The sequence below is a fragment of the Erythrolamprus reginae genome, chromosome 1, assembly GCF_031021105.1.
Source record: "Erythrolamprus reginae isolate rEryReg1 chromosome 1, rEryReg1.hap1, whole genome shotgun sequence".
In the NCBI taxonomy this organism is placed as follows: domain Eukaryota; kingdom Metazoa; phylum Chordata; class Lepidosauria; order Squamata; family Dipsadidae; genus Erythrolamprus; species Erythrolamprus reginae.
Window position 1 is genome coordinate 130,109,779 of NC_091950.1, and position 20,091 is coordinate 130,129,869.

At 41.4% G+C, this 20,091-nt stretch overlaps 2 protein-coding genes across 5 annotated transcripts in view; one reads left to right on the forward strand and one right to left on the reverse strand.

The window, feature by feature from the left end:
- The window catches only part of PRR33 (proline rich 33), a 31,879-nt gene extending 25,163 nt beyond the window's left edge, over positions 1-6,716 (forward strand). Inside the window, exon 2 of the mRNA XM_070764954.1 lies at positions 5,035-6,716. Within this exon, the coding sequence (XP_070621055.1) occupies positions 5,044-6,615 (1,572 nt within the window). The 5' untranslated portion in view covers positions 5,035-5,043 and the 3' untranslated portion in view covers positions 6,616-6,716. The remainder of the gene's footprint in view (positions 1-5,034) is intronic.
- The window catches only part of LSP1 (lymphocyte specific protein 1), a 130,239-nt gene that overhangs the window by 12,258 nt on the left and 97,890 nt on the right, over positions 1-20,091 (reverse strand). For 2 of the 4 annotated variants that reach the window (XM_070764968.1, XM_070764985.1), the window contains exons 5-10: positions 18,240-18,353; positions 17,377-17,420; positions 16,469-16,550; positions 14,252-14,389; positions 13,956-14,036; positions 11,037-11,155 (exon numbers count right to left, since the gene is read on the reverse strand). In XM_070764968.1, the coding sequence (XP_070621069.1) occupies positions 11,060-11,155; positions 13,956-14,036; positions 14,252-14,389; positions 16,469-16,550; positions 17,377-17,420; positions 18,240-18,353 (555 nt within the window). In that variant the 3' untranslated portion in view covers positions 11,037-11,059. Of the gene's footprint in view, positions 1-11,030; positions 11,156-13,955; positions 14,037-14,251; positions 14,390-16,468; positions 16,551-17,376; positions 17,421-18,239; positions 18,354-20,091 lie in introns of all 4 variants that reach the window. The other 2 variants (XM_070764977.1, XM_070764993.1) reach the window with 1 other exon arrangement.

A 20,091-nucleotide genomic window follows, 5' to 3' on the forward strand; every position in this document is an offset into this window, starting at 1 on the left:
GAACTTGGGCAAACGCCCCCCTCGCCACAGCTGAAAGATGTTTCTCTAGTGTGAGCTGTGGATCGAGGAGGACGCCCAAATTGCGAACCCTCTCTGAGGGGGTCAATGATTCTCCCCCCAGGGTGATGGACAAACAGATGGAATTGTCCTTGGGAGGCAAGACCCACAGCCACTCCGTCTTGTCTGGGTTGTGTCTGAGTTTGTTGACACCCATCCAGGCCCCAACAGCCTCCAGGCACCGGCACATCACTTCCACTGCTTCGCTGACTGGACATGGGGTGGAGATGTATAGCTGAGTATCATCGGCATATTGATGATACCTCACCCCATGCCCTTGGATGATCTCACCCAGCGGTTTCATGTAGATGTTAAATAGCAGAGGGGAGAGGACCGACCCCTGAGGCACCCCACAAGGGAGAAACCTAGAAGTCGACCTCTGACCCCCCACTAACACCGACTGCGACCGACCGGAGAGGTAGGAGGAGAACCACTGAAGGACAGTGCCTCTCACTCCCAACCCCTCCAGCCGGTACAGAAGGATACCATGGTCGATGGTATCGAAAGCCGCTGAGAGGTCAAGAAGCACCAGGACAGAGGACAAGCTCCTGTCCTGGGCCCGCCAGACATCATCCATCAACGCAACCATCTTGCTTGTGTTCCATAGCAGTGCTAAAGGCTGTGTTTAGATTCAAGCAAATACAACTGGAGCTCTGAATATTTAGTTAGTTAAAGTAGGCCTGTAGGCAGTTAAAGTAGGCCTGTAGGCAGGTACATTTTTTACTACCACACTGTGGGCGTGGCTTATGCAGGACACCCTGCATTTTCTTTCAACATCTTTCAGTGCAAATTGGGTGTTCTGGGGTGGAGCTACATTTTTGCTACCCCTCTATGTCCCCCCCCCCAATCCAGGCAGGAGTCCATCCCTGCTTGTAGATACAATCTAATTGTGTTCCCACATTCAGTCAAATACTTTACTAGGACTTCAGTAATAGTCTTTATCTTAGAAGTAGTTTAATGGCAGTAGTCACCGGAAACATTTTTATCAGCTTAGTTTGTTATGTCAATTGTGATAGCATCTGGAGATGGCAGGTCATTTTTTTAGTATCCGTATTGCTTTAATATAGTCTTTGTGCACTGCCTTTAAAGACAGATTGTTATCAGATTATCTTGCGGATACAAAATGTGGCTGCTGAAAATATGGACAAATGTTAAATAGTCAGTTTCTGACTTGTTGTCCTGCTGTGTTGTGTTCTGCATTTTCAAGCCCAATTTGAAAAATGGATATGGCTGTTAAACTCTTTAAATCGTTACACAGTCTGAACTCAGCTTAATTAAAGCTCACCTTTATCTATTCCATGTTACTCCTAACATTCATTTAATGGTAACATACTATATTGCCAATCCTTTGCCCACCTAACAAATTCACTTGTAGTATATACTTATTTCTCAAAGCAATTGAAAAAAAGATAGTGTTTTCTGCATTCCATTAGCAGAAATCTAATAAAGCTCAATTGGCTTCAACTATACTATACAAGTGAATGTTGTCATTTGGCTTTTAACTGAATTAAAGGGGGAGGTGTTCTAGGATAACTCGCCACAGACAAGAGTTACATTAATATCGAAGAAATAAATGAAATAGACTAATTAAAGAAAGGATGCCAGAGGAGGGACAAAATAAAATGTGAAAAATTAAAAGAATTTTTAAATTATTTTAAAAATATTGAATTGTTGAATTGTCCCACAATGACTTATCCCAGAGCGAGTTGGATGTGGTGAGTTGACTCATTCCTTTCAGAGGGTGTGTATGTATTTATGTATGTATGTATGTATGTATGTATGTATCTCTCTCTCTCTCTCTCTCTCTCTCTCTCTCTCTCTCTCTCTCTCTCTCTCTCTCTCTCTCTCTGTGTGTGTGTGTATCTTTCATTGTTATGTGTTCCTGTGTGTAACACCAGGTGTTGATGATTTGTTGCATATGTTGTACACTGAGTTGAGTTTTCATCTAAGAAGCATTTTTAAATATAACTCTATTTATATGTAGTCCCATCTGCTGGCCATGATTTTGTACACAATGCTTGTTAAGCACAATACAAAATTCACTTATTAGTCTGCCTGCCTGCTGGCCACACTTATCTAGGGTTATATCCTTCCCTTTCCCCTATTCTCTTCATTCCCAAAGAAGGTGACTCAGTTCATATATCACACAAAGTTCAGTACATTATCACCTAAGCTTAATGTGTGAATGCAACCAATACTCAAGAAGCTAGTTACAAGAAGCACAGACAATTTTGTTCCCTAAATTCATTATTTAATTTTGGTTTGGGAAAGGAGGTCATTCTTTTCTTACGGGCTGTTTTCTTTCACTGAGAGGACTCACACAGTGACCCAAATAAGAGGGGGAAATGTAAATTACTCTTTGAAAGCTGTAGAAGCAGTTTGCAGCCTATATCCCACAGGTTATATCTAAATGATGTACTAGCAGCTGTATTTGGCATCTGCTTCTGTAATGCAAGCCATCCATGAGCAGCTGCAATTTTTAGCAATCTTTTTGGCATTTGTAGTCATATCTTCTAATTTACTATGAAGCTCAGAAGCTATCCTCCCATGGATTGTTTGCTATGTGGATTGGATTCCAGAATTGTGTTTCGAATCACTTTCAAGCCAATGTACTGCATAAAAGATTTGGGAATTACAGCAAGGCTGCAAAAGGTGTACTCCTCTTTACTCATACCAAAAATTTATCCATCCAGAAGGGTAGTGAGTTTGTGCTTAAAGTTAGGCTTGCAACTTAAGCAAATGGTCTTTGAGACAGTTGGCAATATTTGTTCTGCCCATAAGAAGGATGGGTATGCACTAAAGACAGAGCTTTTCCATTCCTGTAGATGCTCAGCTCCTTCCCAAAGGACCAGCTATCAGTTGAGCCATGGGTTTTGGCTTGCAACCCATGGCAGGTGAAATCAGTTGTGGTCAGATCACCAAGGAGAAGCACGAAGGACAGACCTCATGAACTTTTGCAACTGAAACTTAATACTATTTCTTGCCAGGAGCTAAAATTCGATTCGTGCATGAGCTTCTTGGCTCTCATGTTTCACATTTCGCAGTTTGCTGACCCTCGATTGATATTGTAGCAGAAGTGGGGCTGTCAGCATGCAAAGAGAAAACACTTGTTTCCAAGAACAAATATCATGTTTCAAATTCAATCAAATCTAAGCTTTGCCTATTGTTGCTGGCTTCCCTCCTGAAACACATTGATGAGGGTGGTGGAGGGAATATACAGATAGGACTTTAAAGAGCCAGAAGTGAGGAGAACTTGCCTATTTTCAGTTTCTTCTCTCAAGGGCTCTTCTGCCAGCCAAGTACAAGTTCTAACATTGGGGAAAATAGGTAAGAAAGTCTGAAGATCACACAGAAAATTAAACCTATTGGTAATGATAAGAGTTTACCTCAATTAGTGATTTAACAACCCTAACACTTTGAACCGGTTAATGATTGCAGCCATGGAATCGCTCCTATAACATGATCTCTTAAAATTTATTTTATTTTATTTATTTTATTTTATTTATTTATTTTTGTCCAATACACAATGAGGGCTTTAGTGGGTATATGTCTATATACACATAGTAAAATACATAATGAAGGTTATAGAGGAGATACTCATAGTAAAATACAGTATATCTAAGAAATAATAGAAAAGAAGGTATAGTAATAGAACACATCAATGAAAGAATAGAAGAAGAGATATAGGAATAGAAGAAAGGTATAGGAGATATAGGAGAGCAATAGGTCAGGGGACGGAAGGCACTCTAGTGCACTTGTACTCACCCCTTACTGACCTCTTAGGAATCTGGATAGGTCAACCGTAGATAATCTAAGGGTAAAGTATTGGGGGTTTGGGGGTGATGCTATGGAGTCCAGTAATGAGTTCCACGCTTCGACAACTCGGTTACTGAAGTCATATTTTTTACAGTCAAGTTTGGAGCGGTTAATATTAAGTTTAAATCTGTTGTGTGCTCTTGTGTTGTTGTGGTTGAAGCTGAAGTAGTCGTGTGACTGAAGTAGTTGTGTGACCCTGTCGCCACCAGCTTTTTTCTAATGTCCTTTATTACTTGAGAGTATCTGGCTCTGTGCACTGGCTCTATGCATTTTGGATTCCAAGGAAGATGGAGTACATACTTATACTGATTTGGTAGGAAGCTAGAACCTTTCACATAAGGCCTTCCCTTTTTTATAGTGGACAAACATTCATCCTGAGATAGATTCTTCTTTCCTGAGATAGGAATGTTTACGCCTGATTCACACATTGGAAGGAAGCTCAATCAGAATAATAAAAACGTGCCATTGTTCATTTAGTATTTTCAATCTATATTTGATGATTAAAGCCACCGGTCAAGGATCTCGGTTGGAGGGGTTCAGCCAGGCACTGAAAACTATCAGCTCTGAGATACTATGACTAACTTTTGTGAAGTATGGGGTTAATTTGGGGGGGAGGGTGTTCCAATGTGATAAAGAGACATCATAGCCCAATCCCCAAAATTTTCTGATTTCATATCAATTTGATGTCTCCTAAAAAGATTTTTAGCATTTTTATCTTTAATTATTTGAAAACGGTAATTTCAGGCTTCATGCCAAATGCAGCAATAAATTTATATTCTGCAGACAGGCAATCCTTCATTTAAGAGCCTTGCTTACAGCAGAAGCCACATGGCTAAGTATGTTTTCTTGCCGAAGGCAAGATAGAAGGCATATGCACTCAGAAATAAGTATCTGCGTTCCAAAATTTAAATTGTCAATAAAAATTGGGCTGTTCACTGCCTTGAGAATGGAAGTCATCTTCTGAATGCTGAGATAATGCTTCTGCCTGGCCTGGAAACTTTTGGTTCCAATCCTGGTTCATTTCTTACAGATATCTGGTTAATGAGTTAAATCTTTCCTGAGCAAAATGTTCATATCAGTAACCCTATATGTTTTGGAGGCTAGAAACCTGAAATAAGTAAGTAGTAAAAAAAATACCATTTTTTTTCTGTTTTGATTTAGGGGGTCAAAATGCTGATAACGGTGACACCACCCTATGAACCTATCACTCTCCAATCACAGGCTCCACCTCCACCTATTCTACCAAAACCTGGAACCGACAACCTTCGACTACAGAAGCTTCTGAAAAAAGCAGCAAAGAAGAAGGCCACCTTATCAGCACAATCAACCACATCATTCCGGTCTAATCTGTCTCCTGTAAGTGAAGCTAGTCCAGACTTGGAGCACCATGAACGCACTTCCCCACTCAAGCCAACAGAAACTGAAGCCCGCCTCACTATCAACCTTCCGCCTCGTTTTTCAGTCAAGCCCATCATCCATCATGTTCCTTCTCCTTTGCCTAAAGCGAGACCCTTCACGTTCACAGTTACGGAACAGAGGAGCCTTTCGGAGCATCTCAAACTAACAGTCTCGCCTGCCATATCTCCGCATTACAGACCGAGAACTCCCGAATCACCAAGGCAATCCACAGAGTTCCCTTCAGGTCCCTCGCCTCGCTTGTCCCCTGCCTTTGTTTCTCACGAAAATCCCATTTCTTACACTGCACAAGTGGAGACGCCAGTCCTGGTCACTCATGTGGCTGAAACGCATTCCTCTTTTCATAGCGTGCAAGCGCCAAGGGCCAAGTCTCCACTAATAGGACAGCCAGAGGAATATCCAAGTCATGTTCATTTGCAAACCAACTACACAGCTTCACTATCAAGCCAGACACATGACACATCTTTTGTACAGCATCCCAGATCACGTACCCCCAAGTTAGTTGTTTCTGCACCCCCTGAACCACCCGCCAGGAAAATGAAAGCTGAAATACTCCATATCCCTAGGCAGCATACCGTGGTTACATCCCCAACACGTCAGCTGGACAGGCCTGTAACTCCAAGCACCAGCAAAAGCCCTGAACAACACACTGAAGACCAGAGACAGTCAGGTTCCAACACATCACAGTACATGGGGCCAGAAACAATCTTTCCTGCACCATCCACTGTCAGTAAGCAGAAGTTCTTGCCAGAAAAGATAAACCAGCAGGCTGTATCACCACCACCTGCACCACCACCACTTGTCTCCCAAAGTCCTACCAGCTCGTCACCCAAATCAAAGCCAGCCGTGCCCCCCAAAAGTAAACTTAGTGGCTGGTCTCGTCTCAAAAAACACTTGGTAGTGGAATCTGACGTTCCTCAGTTCCCAGTCTCACAGTCTGAGCCAGAGCAAGGGAGAGAAAAGGGAATAACTGAAATCTCAGAAGTGGATCCAGGTCAGGAGAAAAAAGGAACCAGGTCAAAAGCCGTCAAGATGTGGGACGCCATCTTGTACCAGATGACAATCAGCAAGGAAAAAAAGCCACAAGCTGAGGAAGAAAAGGAAATAAGGAAAGAGGGAATGTTTTCATTCCGCCGACGTTTACCCCTGCTTCTTCACAGGCCACGCTTCGATGCCCGGAAACTAAAAGAGCTGGCTTCCAAACCCATGACAAAGATCACTACTCTGTTTGACGTGCGTCGTATCCAACGCCAACCACCTGAAGAAACACAGACGGGTTTTAATAGGATGGCATCCGGGTGGCAGGTGAAGGAAAGAGAGGAATAGATGTTTCCTTGAGAAGATGATCAATGGGCTGAGAAAATATGAAATAAATCCAGATTTTACTAAAGGAAGAGGAAAAATAAAATAAAATCCTTCATACAGGGTTACTGTCTATAATACTAAAAAATGAATATACCTGTTTTACTCAGTTCTAACATGGGGCTTGAGAGAGAGTGTCTTGTTTTTGTTTTAGAATAAATAGTCTATATAGAAGTTAAAACATCTGCTGAACTAAATATAGGATGGGACAGAAATATATTGGCTTGCTCCACCAAGCCTACCTTTTATTCTAAAGTAATGCTAAAGGTTTTGACTTTTCTTCCATAACCAGTCAAAAGCATTTTGACTAGAGCCAAACAATATTCCCATATCATGGTACACAGATGTTCAGACATGTTCTCTTTCTCCATCCCCCTTTGAGGTCAAATGCTGTCCAGAGGTTTAGGCCTTTTGGTTAGAGGACAAGATGAGTAGGATTATAGTAAGAGCAAAAGTTGTTGTCACTAGCTACTTTCATGTTTCTGGCAAGAAAAATGAATATTTCTCACGCACAACCTAAATCTAAATTCTAATGCTAACATGCACACAAAATTGCAATTCAGAATCATCAGTTATACAAGAACAAGGTTCAAGATGGCTTCAGATCCTAAAAATATGACATTAAAAAGATTAAACTGTTTGGCTTAGCTCACATGAGCATAGAAAGTTGTCGTGCAAATCTCTTTAGAGACAAAATGTCAGTTTCTCCATCAAGAGAATCCTGCTCTTTAGTAACTCATAGACGCACCTTCCTAGAGTAGAGCCTTTGCCAGATAAATAGGCACATTAATAAAGAGAGATTTGCCTTAAGGTGCTCTTGTAATCAGGCCATTATCAGCATGAATTGAAGGGTAAACAGTATTGATTGCACCAGAGTTGGGATAATATTTTTTTCATGAGCAACAGAAACCCAAGTTGTGGAATCTGGACAATTCTGTGCTTCTCTCTTAAATGCAGTAAAATCAATTTAAACCATTTGCAAAATATAGCATGACCATGTCAAGGCTATTTTCCCCTAGAAAGCAGCTGCAGACCAATTTTACATATTAAAAAAAGTGAAAACCCTGTGCAAATAACAATTTGTTCCCCTGAACCTAGCTTTTAAATATTGTCAAACAATTGCCAATACTTGAAACAATCAGTTCCAGAAAACTAGCAAGCTTTCTTTTTCCTAATTCATGGAGAAAAGGACTGTTATCATTATCACTAGCCATGGATTCATAAAAAGAATGCTTTTATGCTAGACCATCTAGAATGTTTTCCACTGAGACGCAGAAGAGTCCAACATTCATATCACTATTTCATTGCCAGAAATTACAAACATGCTATCGCTAAATTGGTATTTTGATATCCCAAGTGCTAACATACAATAACTGCAAAACAGGAAGTAGCCAATGGCTACCCATGTACCAGAGAAACAGCCATGGACTTGGTATTTTATGCCTTATCAAATGGGGAAGTCTGGGGATTAATGGCATAGAAATTTGGCCACTTCACGATCTTTTTCCCATTGGTAGTTGCAAAACCTGAGTATCAGCTATCAAAAGCAAAATTGGGAAGATTTGGGGGCAACCCTACCTGCCAAACTCCAGATAAGGTCTTGACTATCAAACTACACTCAAGCTGAATTTAGGAGTGCTTGACACTCCCCCCCCCATCCCCTCAAAGAGCCAAATTGTGTATGCACATGCTACACAGTGACTTCAAACACCAGCATAAAGAGGTTCTAGCTATTGTTTTCTCCATGTATCACCTAATCTCACATTTCTGTTTCTTTTCACTCAATCACAAATTGAGAATGGATGGCTTGAAGTGAGAAATGGGAGCTGGTTGAAATAGCATCTGACTGAGAGACTGTACAGTTTTTGTGTCTTGCTCATTTAACCACCTCGGTGAATGCTCAGCCATCCCATTCCACAATGTTGTGGATAAATAGAGTGGATAAGGAGGAATGCCACTCAATCCTTCCAGACTGTGAAAAAAAGCACACATCCTTCATGTTCAGGTTGGCTAGAAAGTATATTTTAGTATAAGTTGAGTTTCACTGTATATGATTGTATGTCCAGTTTTTACTCCAGCACTGATGCTTTGAAAAGTGTGATGCAGATAGCAGATTTTAGGCTACTATAGGTCTTTTGCAAGTCCTTTGTTTTATATCATACAACAGAGGACTACCATCACCTCATGATCTGGGGTTTTTTTCCCCCCAGAAGAATTGTCAAAAGAATGACAGCAAATATGCAATTCCAAAAATGCCATGATAGACGGGAATCCCTGAGTTCTTTTCAGTTGTACCAGTATTTACACCTTCATCATATGCCATGCAGTATCATAGGTTTTTTTTTAAATCAGATAATTGGAAAACAGTTTTTTGTACCAGCTGCCTGTTGCTTCAAGAAATCTCAAATGGGCATGTAAGATATGGAGCGCAGTCTCCTTTAGTGCGAATATATGGAACACTAGAACATCCTAGCTACTATCCTACATATATCTTTAGCAGTACCTTAAGACTAAGAATCAAAATTTTGGATTTTGCAGCAGGCAGGATAACTAGTTTGCTACCAACCACTTACCAAACTGAGTCAACCGATATGTTTGTGTTCACTTTTAATTGGTGTGTTCTTCTCATTTATACTAACAGTGTCTTAAAATTTACATATAGGTAAGAATCTAAAGGTATCCCATACTGTATTGCATAAAGGTCAGGCAGGTAAAGTGAAGAAACGTTAAAGTCTTCTGTCCTAAATTTAAGGGCAATATAATAGAAGATAAAGATGTCCTGGACTGATGAAGCTGGCAACAGTTATAAAAGCCAAAAGCTCAGTTTCACACATCTTCGAATACGTTTTTATCCAAAATTAGTTGGGTTGAGAGAGAATTCTAAGTAAAGAAAGCATACGTGAATTGTACTAAGGTTTCAAATGTCTGCTAGGGTAAGTGCCATATTTTAAGATGATAATATAAGATATGAAAGGTAGGTTGAGCAATGAGGAAATAGAAGTGTTTGGTTCCTAAGAGAAACGGATATACGGTAAGGAAAGGAACAGTGGTATGATGGATGCAGAAGATGCTCTAAATTTGAGTTTATGAATAACTGCAGGGATGGTTGTCATTACACCAACATTGAAAGAATTATTTTCACAGCTAGAGACCCACAATTTTTAAGGGCAGTTTGTATGAAATCCTGACTCAAGAACAATTTTTATAAACTTGAATATATAGTTTGAATAAAATATTTCTATGAAAAAATGGATTCTCATTGCTAGTAGCGAGTTGAGAAATGTTATTCCAAGCCAGTGCTTCTCAGTTATTTTCTGTTATGTCCCCACTAGGAAGAAGCAAATATTTTGTGCCCTCCCACTCTCCAATCTGGGCCCCAATGGAATTTTAATGTTAATATTTATTATTTTATTTATTATAAGTTACAAGCAAACTATTGGCTGGGGAAGGCTGCTTTATCCACTTACCTGGGAGTAAGTCACACTGAACTCAGTGGAGTCTATTTTCGGTAAGGCAGGCATAGGCTACCATGGTAAGAGCCCTCTTTTGACATGGGGCCAGGCCAGCTTAATCAAGCCAATGTTTTGGGGTCACCAGCCTGGCCCATAATCATCACCTCTGCCAGTGAATGGTGTGGAAGGAGGCTTTAGGGTGTTGTTTGAAGCTTTCACCCCGCTGCAGAGGATACTCCTCCTTGTCCAGCAGCAGGTTCACCATGCTGTTCATGATTACTGTGGTGCCCGCCAAGAACAACAGTAACCCACGCAGCCACCCTGCCTTGCCTGGCCATCTTCTCTTTCAGGCTCGGAACAGCATGCAACTGGGAAAACACTCCCCATCCAGGAGAATCGATCAAGAGGAACCACAATGTTCCTGGGGTCACACACACATACCCTGGCATAGCTCCACACACTCCAGGGGGCACGCTCCACTATTTGAGAAGCATGGCTCTAAGTAAAGGTGTGCCTCCCTCATACATCCCTTAAAATACACCACCTAAATCAGGGATAGGCAAAGTTGGCTCTCCTATGACATGTGGACTTCAACTCCCGGAATTCCTGAGCTAGCATAATGAGCTCAGCAATTCTGGGAGCTGAAGTCCACAAGTCATAGAAAAGCCAACTTTGCCTACCCCTGACCTAAATCATTCCTTAAATACTCCAGATTCAATTCTTTGAGCTTAAAATGTGACTGTCCTAATGAAGAACCATGTCTGAATTGTCCATTATCTTAGTAAGGGAGAAACATGACAAAGAATCACTTTATAAAGAAGCACTTTCTGCTTCTTCAGGTATAATTCTGATAGCAAACCCATTAGCATTTGGTGAATATTACTGACTATATGTGCAAAAACAGTGCTATTTAGTACATCGGCCTACCTTTACCTGTGAATTTGGTACCAACACAGCTATTTTTCCGTCACCCCATCATCTTCCATTGGCACCCTTTTGTATTGTCCATGTCCAGTTGCCACATACTTATATTTTTTGCCAGGAATCCTGACCTAAAAATGAAGATGGAAAATTGCAATTTCAGTGGTTAAAACCTAAATCATTTCTATTTTTCCACCCTACAAGTATTTGCAATGCTTTGGGGGGGGGGGGCTCAATTTGATCATTAGCCATCAAATATGGGCGGGTTTGATGCTTCTGTTGCTTCTGTTCCTTTTTCTTTGGTCTAGAAGTTTAAAGTACAGTTTATTATTTGATACCAGGAAACCCTGAACCTCTATGTCAAAAACCAAAATCACCTCACATCTCTGCAAAAAGACAGCTCAAAGGGTAACAAGCAAATCTGTTGAATAGTTATTCCAGATGCTCCTACACAAATCAGAGGTCCTCAATTCCCAATCCATGGATGGGTACCAGTCTGCAGCCCATTGGGAACCAAGCCCTGAAAGTGGCAGGTAAGTGTGGGAAACAGTGTTCCCTCTAATTTTTTTTGGGGGGTGGGCGGAAAAGTATACTGTCTGAGCAGCAGTCCCTTCGGGATTGGGCGGCACAGAAATAATAAATAAACAAACAAACAAACAAACAAATAAAAAACCCACCCTGTTTTGCCTCAGAGAATTTCAAAATAAAATACTGTGTGTCTATAACAGTGAGCTCATAATAGGGCAACTCTATCAATATCAAAATGCCACTTAAATAGTTGAGCTAGTTTCAAACTAGATTTTGATTTTCTTTCTCTCTTCCTTACTCCCATTCTTTTTCATTCTCTTTTCCTTCCTCTCTTTTTTCTATCTGTTTCTCTCTCTTCCTCTCTTCCTCTCTCTCTCCTTCCCTCTCACTCTTTCCCTCTCGGCTTCTGGGCAGGTTTGGAAAACTCTGAGTTGATGATGATTTTTAAGTGAGCGATTGCTCACTGCTCAGCTTAGAGGGAACTATGGTGGGAAACCATAATCTCCCCACCCCACTGCTGGTCACAATTGTTCCACAGGCCCAAAAGATTGTGGATGCTGCTTTAAATGATACTTTTTTAAAAAAATTCTTTTTCTTATGAACTGGTTGTTAGTCATTCAGAATTATTTACATAAGTTATGCAGTTGCATACATTTCCTCCCCCCTCCCCAATAATGCAATAAAAAATGAGAACAGGGTCAAGAATAAAGATAGAAAAAGCAAAATGGAAAAAAACCTAAGTACATAGGGGAATTTTGATGACTCCTTCTCTCTCCTCCCTTCTGTTTCCCACCCACTCTTTTCTCTTTAAGCATCAGAGGTTTTTCTTTATAGCCATTTAAATCATCCACTGTTTTCCATTTCTTGACTCTTTCCCTCAAAACCATATTCTAAATTCCTGGACCTGCTTTACTGTGTGAAATATTCCATATAAGGGTGCAATTCATAACTTTATTTTTTATTTTTTATTAATCCTGCCTATATTATTTAACAAGCAGCAAACATACCTGAAACTCCTTCTCCCCATTTTCCCACAACAACCTTTGAGGTGTTGGGCTAAAAAAGACACAACCTTCTGGGGAGCACACAGTTGGCCACTAACATGGAATTTAAAAATACAGTGTTCCCTCGATATTCGCGGGGGATGCGTTCCGAGACCGCCCGCGAAAGTTGAATTTCCGCGAAGTAGAGATGCGGAAGTAAATACACTATTTACAAGCATTCCCTTCACACTTTAAACCCCTAAATTGCAATTTCCCATTCCCTTAGCAACTATTTAGATTATTACTCACCATGTTTCTTTATTAAAGTTTATTAAAATAACATTTATTAAAGGTGGACAAAAGTTTGGTGATGATATATGATGTCATCGGGTGGGAAAAAACCGTGGTATAGGGGGGGGGGAACCACAAAGTATTTTTTAATTAATATTTTTGAAAAACCGTGGTATAGACTTTTCGCGAAGTTCAAACCCGTGAAAATCGAGGGAACACTGTATATCCAATCCATTTTCATATAAAATTAAGAACATGTTTGCACCACTACCTCAGAGATAGTTTACTTCTCTGTGTTCCAGGGGTGGGTTCTGAATTTGTTTTCCACTGATTCGCAGGCACATGTGATGCTTCTGTGCATGCTCAGAAGCTTCTGCGCATGTGCAGAAGCTTCAAGGGTGAGTGAATGGGTGGAACCTCCCGCTGCCACCACTACCAGTTCTAAGAACTGGTCCAAACCAGGAGCCACCCACCGCTGCTGTGTTCAACCCCTCTCTGTCCCCTTTTTGGATGGAGACATTCACATCAAGATGATGAGAATGAAGAACATAGAACTATGATTTGTGTAGAGAAATTGGACAGGAATATGTGATCCAGGATTAATCCATGTGAACATTTGTTTTTAGCTCCATAGAGGTAGAGGCAGTGTGCCTCTGCATGTCATTTATTAGGAAGCGCAAGCAGGAAGATGCTATCACGCTCCTGAGCACGTTTGTGGGCTTCATTGGGCAGCTACTATGCTTCTGGCAAAATAAAACACTGCATTAAATACATAGTTCACTTGATATAGTGGAACAATTTTCCTTTAATACCCTGAACAGAAGAACCTGCCTTCAATAAGCTGAGAAAGATCCAACTACATACAGAGGGGGGGGGATCTTCCTTTCAATAATCACAGGATGGGTATAGAAGTCCTTGAAGGGTGCTTTAATTTGACAATGCTTTATGCAAAGTATCTTTTCAAAGCAACATTAGGAAGAGTTAAATGAAGCTGCTGTATTGTTTCATTTTGCATCACTTCTAGGCCTTCTTCCAACAAAGCCCCGCCAGGCCTAATATGCTTGGCCACTTATACAGAAAAACTAAGCTTCATCATAGCATTTCTCCCACAGGAAGCAGAGGTCCCCACCTTGGAATTTGCATCTGTTGGGGTGTTCTCCTTTTGCTCCCAAAGGCTTCTTATGTTCACAATGTCTCCAGCCACAATGTCCTAGGAAGAACACAGATGTGATGAGAGACGTTTGAAGTACCGTCAGTTAAAAAAAAAAGTCTTTTACGTTTTGCAATACAGGTCAAATCTAGAGCCCATATTGATTGGTGACATTTATATCCTGACATCATTTTCATCAGAAGATCAATCTCTAGAAGAAATTGTATCTTTCCAAGAGCAGAGATTTGACCACATTAAAAAAAAAAAGATGTTACCTTGCAGGGCGTTGATTTTGTAGATGACTGAGCCACTTCCCCAGTCTCCCAGAGGCTTTTTGTGCTAGCCACTGCTGCGATATTAGTGGGAAGGTCAATGGAAGCTTGGCGTGCTGGTTTTGGAGTTTTGCTGGAGATCTGCAAAATAATATAAGGATGAACTGGCTTTCTAGTTTCAAACAACTTCTCTCTTATAGTCAAATATCTTTATGAACCATTGAGTTGGTGCACTCATTGGGCAGAATCAGCATTATGGTAGCTATTCAATTCAGTAACTGGTAAGAAAACGTCCTCTACTTTGTGCCAATAGACTAGCAGTAGTGCTTAGACTTATATACCATCCCATGGTGCTTTACATCCCTCTCTCAGTTGTTTACAATGTCAGCACATTGGCCCCCAACAATCTGTTTCCTCATTTTTCCGCTTTCCAAGGGATGGAAGGATGAGTTAGTCAGGATTGAACTCTCCTGTGGACAGAGTAACCTGCAATACAACATTCTAACCCTGTGATGGCGAACCTTTTTTGGCTCGGGTGTCAAAAGTGTATGCATGCATGGGCGATAGCATGCACGTGCCCACACCCATAATGTAATGCCCTGCTTGCAACCCCCCCTACCACTGCCCCCCCCTGTACACATGTGCACAGGCCTCAATGAAGACTCCTGACTTCCAGTACACTCATTGGGCTGTTTTTCACTCTCCCCAGGGTGCAGGAAGGCCTCCACTACTGCCCCCCCCCGTACACATGTGCACAGGCCTCACTGAAGACTCCTGACTTCCAGTACACTCATTGGGCTGTTTTTCACTCTCCCCAGGGTGCAGGAAGGCCTCCACTACTGCCCCCCCCCAGTACACATGTACACAGGCCTCACTGAAGACTCCTGACTTCCAGTACACTCATTGGGCTGTTTTTCACTCTCCCCAGGGTCCAGGAAGGCCTCCACTACTGCCCCCCCCCAGTACACATGTGCACAGGCCTCAATGAAGACTCCTGACTTCCAGTACACTCATTGGGCTTTTTTTCACTCTCACCCAGGGCCCAGGAAGGCCTCCACTACTGCCCCCCCCCCAGTACACATGTGCACAGGCCTCACTGAAGACTCCTGACTTCCAGTACACTCATTCGGCTGTTTTTCACTCCCCAGGGTCCAGGAAACCCTCCTGAAGCCTGGGGAGGGCAGAAAATGGCCCAACAGGCCAATTGGAAGTTCGGAAATGAAAAGAAGTGGAGCTGCCGTACTACTTACCTTCAAATAGTTGCAGCCAGGCCTCCCACACCTCGGCCCATTTTTTCTGCATCCAGGAAGGCTTTCCCAAAAGCCTGTGCAGCTGATAACAGAGCCCCAGATTGATCTGTAGCTCTGTTATCAGCTACACAGGCCTTAAGGAAAGCCTTCCCGGCTGCAGAAGAAATGTGGCAAGATGTGAGAGCCCTGTCTGCAACTATCCAAAAACAATAGTAGTTCCTAAAGAACTCTGACAGCAAAATGGAAGCTGATGATGGACACACAAGTTAACTTCCGGTTGGGCCGTTTCACTGTGGGGAGAACGAAAACAGCCGAAAAGAAGACTGAAAATCAGTTGTCCAGTGCATGTATGCACGCTATGCCCCCATGCAGGGGTGGGCTACTGCCCGGACGGGGGGGGGGGGGACATAGTGCGGTAGTGAAAATAGAGCTCCACCCCACAGCACCAAATCTGCACTGAAAGATGTTGAAAGAAAATGCAGGGCATCCTGCATAAGCCATGCCCACAGTGTGATAGTAGAAATTTTGGTAGCCCTTCACTGCCCCCATGTCTCTAATCTCCCATCAATGGCCATGCAAAGAAAAACAGTGCAAAGAAGCTCAAGCAGCTGTGGCACACACATTGTCTTCACTTTGTAGTCATCAGCTACATCAGATAAGGGAAAGGAGAATGCCATCAGCCAGGTTTAGCATCCATAAGCAAAGATTAGAATACTTGAAGAAGGTGGATTTTAGGCCATTGAGGATTAATTGCCAAACAAAAAATTATAATACATCTCTACTTTTGGGCTGCCATGGAAAGGAGGACATCTGCAGGAACACATCAAAAGCAAAAATCTTGCATGGGTGACAGTAGTGCTCAGTCAATGAGTGAAAATCAATGGAATTAGGCTTTTGAGTGGGCTTGCTGTAACACATTTCTTAAGACGACCCCAAAAGTGCTTGTCAAAGTCAGTTAATTTAAACTCACCTCAATAGCTTGAGTGTATTGCTCAAGTTTATCGTCAATCTTGGAAACTGGCAGTGGTGATTGGGTCTTCTTTATGCTGTTACTGGAAGGAGAAAGAGAGGTAGAAAGGATGCTTAGCACAGACCCAACATTTCAGACCTAATCACCATTGTTTATTCAGAATTATGATCAGTGATTGCCACAATTTGCACAGCAAATTTGCACAGCGTGGCTTACTTATTTATGGCTTAGTTTTTGTATGAACCAAGCCAAGATTATTTGTAAATCATGATTCATGGTTATCTGTATCAGTATCAAATGGAGTTTATTTAGTAGCCTTTAGTTAAGCAAATCGCAGCTTAGTATGTTATATAATCATACATAAGAACAACAATTCAGAGTGATTTGTTGACTGAACCCTGATTAGGGTTCTGTAAATTCAATGAATATTTTAGCTTGCTTGATAAATTCTAACTGCCTAGAAAGAATGCATAATAGAATACTGGTGAGATGGAAATATTGCCTTAGCAAGAAATATTTTCTGCAGCTCAACACATTGAAAAGAGATCTTTCAGACACACAATGATCATAACAAAGCATCAGTCTTGAATTATTTGCAGAGCTCAGAGCAAAACTCTTTCAATAGGTGGCATCATAACTCTTGAGCTTTCTTCTAAATGTTATCCACATGCTTGTACCCTGTATTTGGCATTTGAAGTGGCATTTTAAAAGTTTATTTTAATCTCATTTTATTTAACGTATACTGCTGAACTGGGCCTCATGTTGTTATAACAGGGGTTTCCCCTCTGTTACTTGGGAAGATTGTATCCAGAAAAACAGTGTACAAACAAATTTACTTAGAGACAGATACCGGTAGGCAACTGAAAGGTCACAGAGCTTGGAACATTCATTATTTCATCAGAAGTTACCTTTTCTGCACAGATCGATTCAGAGATTCAGTCCTGTCCGTGATCTAAAAACAGAAACAAGGGGCTTCATTTGGATAGTGGTCTTGAGGAAAGATACAAAATGCTGGTTGGTGCCAACTTCCTTTCCAAAATGAAAAATGGGCATGGCCAAGATTTTTCTCCCTTTCTTATGCTGTCAAAGATTTAGGGCAGTGATGGTGAACCTTTTTTTCCTCAGATGCCGAAAGAGCACATGCGCAAGTGCCCACGCCCATAATCCAATGCCTGGGGAGGGTGAAAACAGCTTCCCTCACCACCCAGAAGCCCTCTGGAGGGCGGAAACTGCCTGTTTCCCAACTTCTGATGAGCCCAGTAGATTCGTGTTTCATCCTCCCCAAGCTCCAAAGGCTTTCCTGGAGCCGGGGGAGAGAAAAAAGGATCTCCCCCATCTCCCTGGAGAATCTCTGGAAGCCAAAAACACCCTCCCAGAGCCTCTATGTGAGCCAAAAATCAGCTGGCTGGCACACACATGCACTTTTGTGCTGAGCTAGGGCAAGAGCTCAAGTGCCAGCAGATACGGTATGGCTCCACGTGCCACCTGTGGCACCCGTGCCATAGGTTCACCATCACTGATTTATGGAATTTGAGAAGTGCTTTAAAGTACTGTACTTATTCTATCCCTTGCAACTATTGAAACTTCCTCAAGTAGGGCGTAGCATACCGTTCAGAAAATCCTCAAATGACAAACCTTGTGGAGCTTGACTGGAGGTTAATAGAAAACTTTTTGAGTATGCCTCTACTTTGGTCACTTCTTTGAGCTTGTAGTTATAAACTGATCTGTTAGTCAGCATTTCCCTTGCCTTCCTACACAACTCAATGTATACCTTTAATGTTGGGCTTAAAGGAGCTTGACACTCTTCTTCCTGACTGGAAGTACTTGGGGTCCTCTGTCGTTTTTCTGGGACCTCTTCTTCCTCACAATGCCTTCTTTTTTTGTCCTGAAGGTGGAAAAAGGCATAGAAGGGGAGTATTTGCTCAAATGCAATCAATACCTCTCTTCTCAGTCAACACAACAAAGGAACAACGTGCTAAGGTGAACCCACTTCAACGTACAGTACATCGTGGGAAATTTGACTTGGTCGGACAAATGTGAAGTGAGTCTGTGGCTTTGTATATGCATGGTTTATAGCTCACTCTTTCTTATAGTCGCAGCCACTTTTGATTTAATTAAAAGATCCTGGGTTTTGGAAAAGCTGGTTTAGACTATTATCTGATCTAGTATGAAGCTGGTGTCAATTTGGTTTTCTAACTCAAGTTGATTTTTTGGAAAACTAATTCTAAAGTATTGTAGTGCAAACCGAATCATTATAACTTACAATGGTTTATAATAATTTTATATGGCTCAGCACTTGAATGATACATATATCCAAGTACAGTACTTTTATTTTGATAAAACTCAGGGTTTTTTAAAAAAAAATCAAGTTTTGATAGGAGAGAGAAATGGTAGTTGTATTATTCATCATTGTTAATGACGACTTTAAAAAATATTCTAAAGTATATACTAAGAAGTATTCTCAAATATACAAAGAAGATGCTCTGTGCATAACTTGATTTTTTATTTTAAAAAACCTGAGTTTTATCAAAATAAAAGTACTTGGATATATGTATCATTCAAGTGCAGAGCCATATAAAATTATTATAAGCCATTGTAAGTTACAATGACTTGGTTTGCACTACAAGTAATCCTTGCTTAATGACCAGATTGAGAATTGGGCCAAAATTAAGAAACATTATCAACCATTATCAATCTAAAGTAGTATCTATGCAGCAACCTATGTGCAAGAGTTGAAGATTTGGGGTGGAGGTGGGAGACAGGACCTCTGATTCTCCATCACTAAGGGCTTCCATGTTTAGCTACGCCTTTTTTATTCTTCTGTTTAACATGGATTAGTAATCTTCATCCCGCTATTATAATTTTATAATTTTCACCATTTAATAGCAGTAGAATGCAACACTATGCATGTGTTTAGAGTTTGGCTTTCTCACAGCCTTCTTTTCACAATTTACTGTACAGTGGTACCTCATCTTACGAACGCCTCCTCTAATGATCTTTTCAAGATACGAACCCAATGTTTAAGATTTTTTTGCCTCTTCTTCCAAACTATTTTCACCTTACGAACCCAAGCCGCTGCTGCTGGGATGAAGGGGTTTCTTTCCCCCCCCTTTTTTGAAGAAAGAAAAGGGAGGGGCGGCTTGGAGGGGGAAAGACTTTGCATTAACAAAAGTAGGAGAACAGCGTGCTTGCAGGCACTGAAAGGGTGTCTTTTGAAGAAAGAAAAGGGAGCGGCGGCTTGGAGGGGGAAAGACTTTGCAGAGAACAGCGTGCTTGCAGAGGCACTGAAAGAGTGTCTTTTGAAGAAAGAAAAGGGAGGGGCGCCCCCTTGCCTTTCTTCCTTCTCACTCACCCTTTAGCCTAGCCTTGCTTCTTCCACCCGCCCCTTTAGCTGCTCCTCCCTGCCCTCTGTTCGCCTCCCTCCTAAAGTTTGGGATTTTCCTGAAGGATTTGCACGCATTATTTGCTTTTACATTGATTCCTATGGGAAACATTGTTTTGTCTTACGAACTTTTCACCTTACGAACCTCCTCCTGGAACCAATTAAGTTCGTATCATGAGGTACCACTGTATTGTCTATTCTTTTTTCATTTCAATCCCTTCCTTCTCAGGCATAAGAGAAG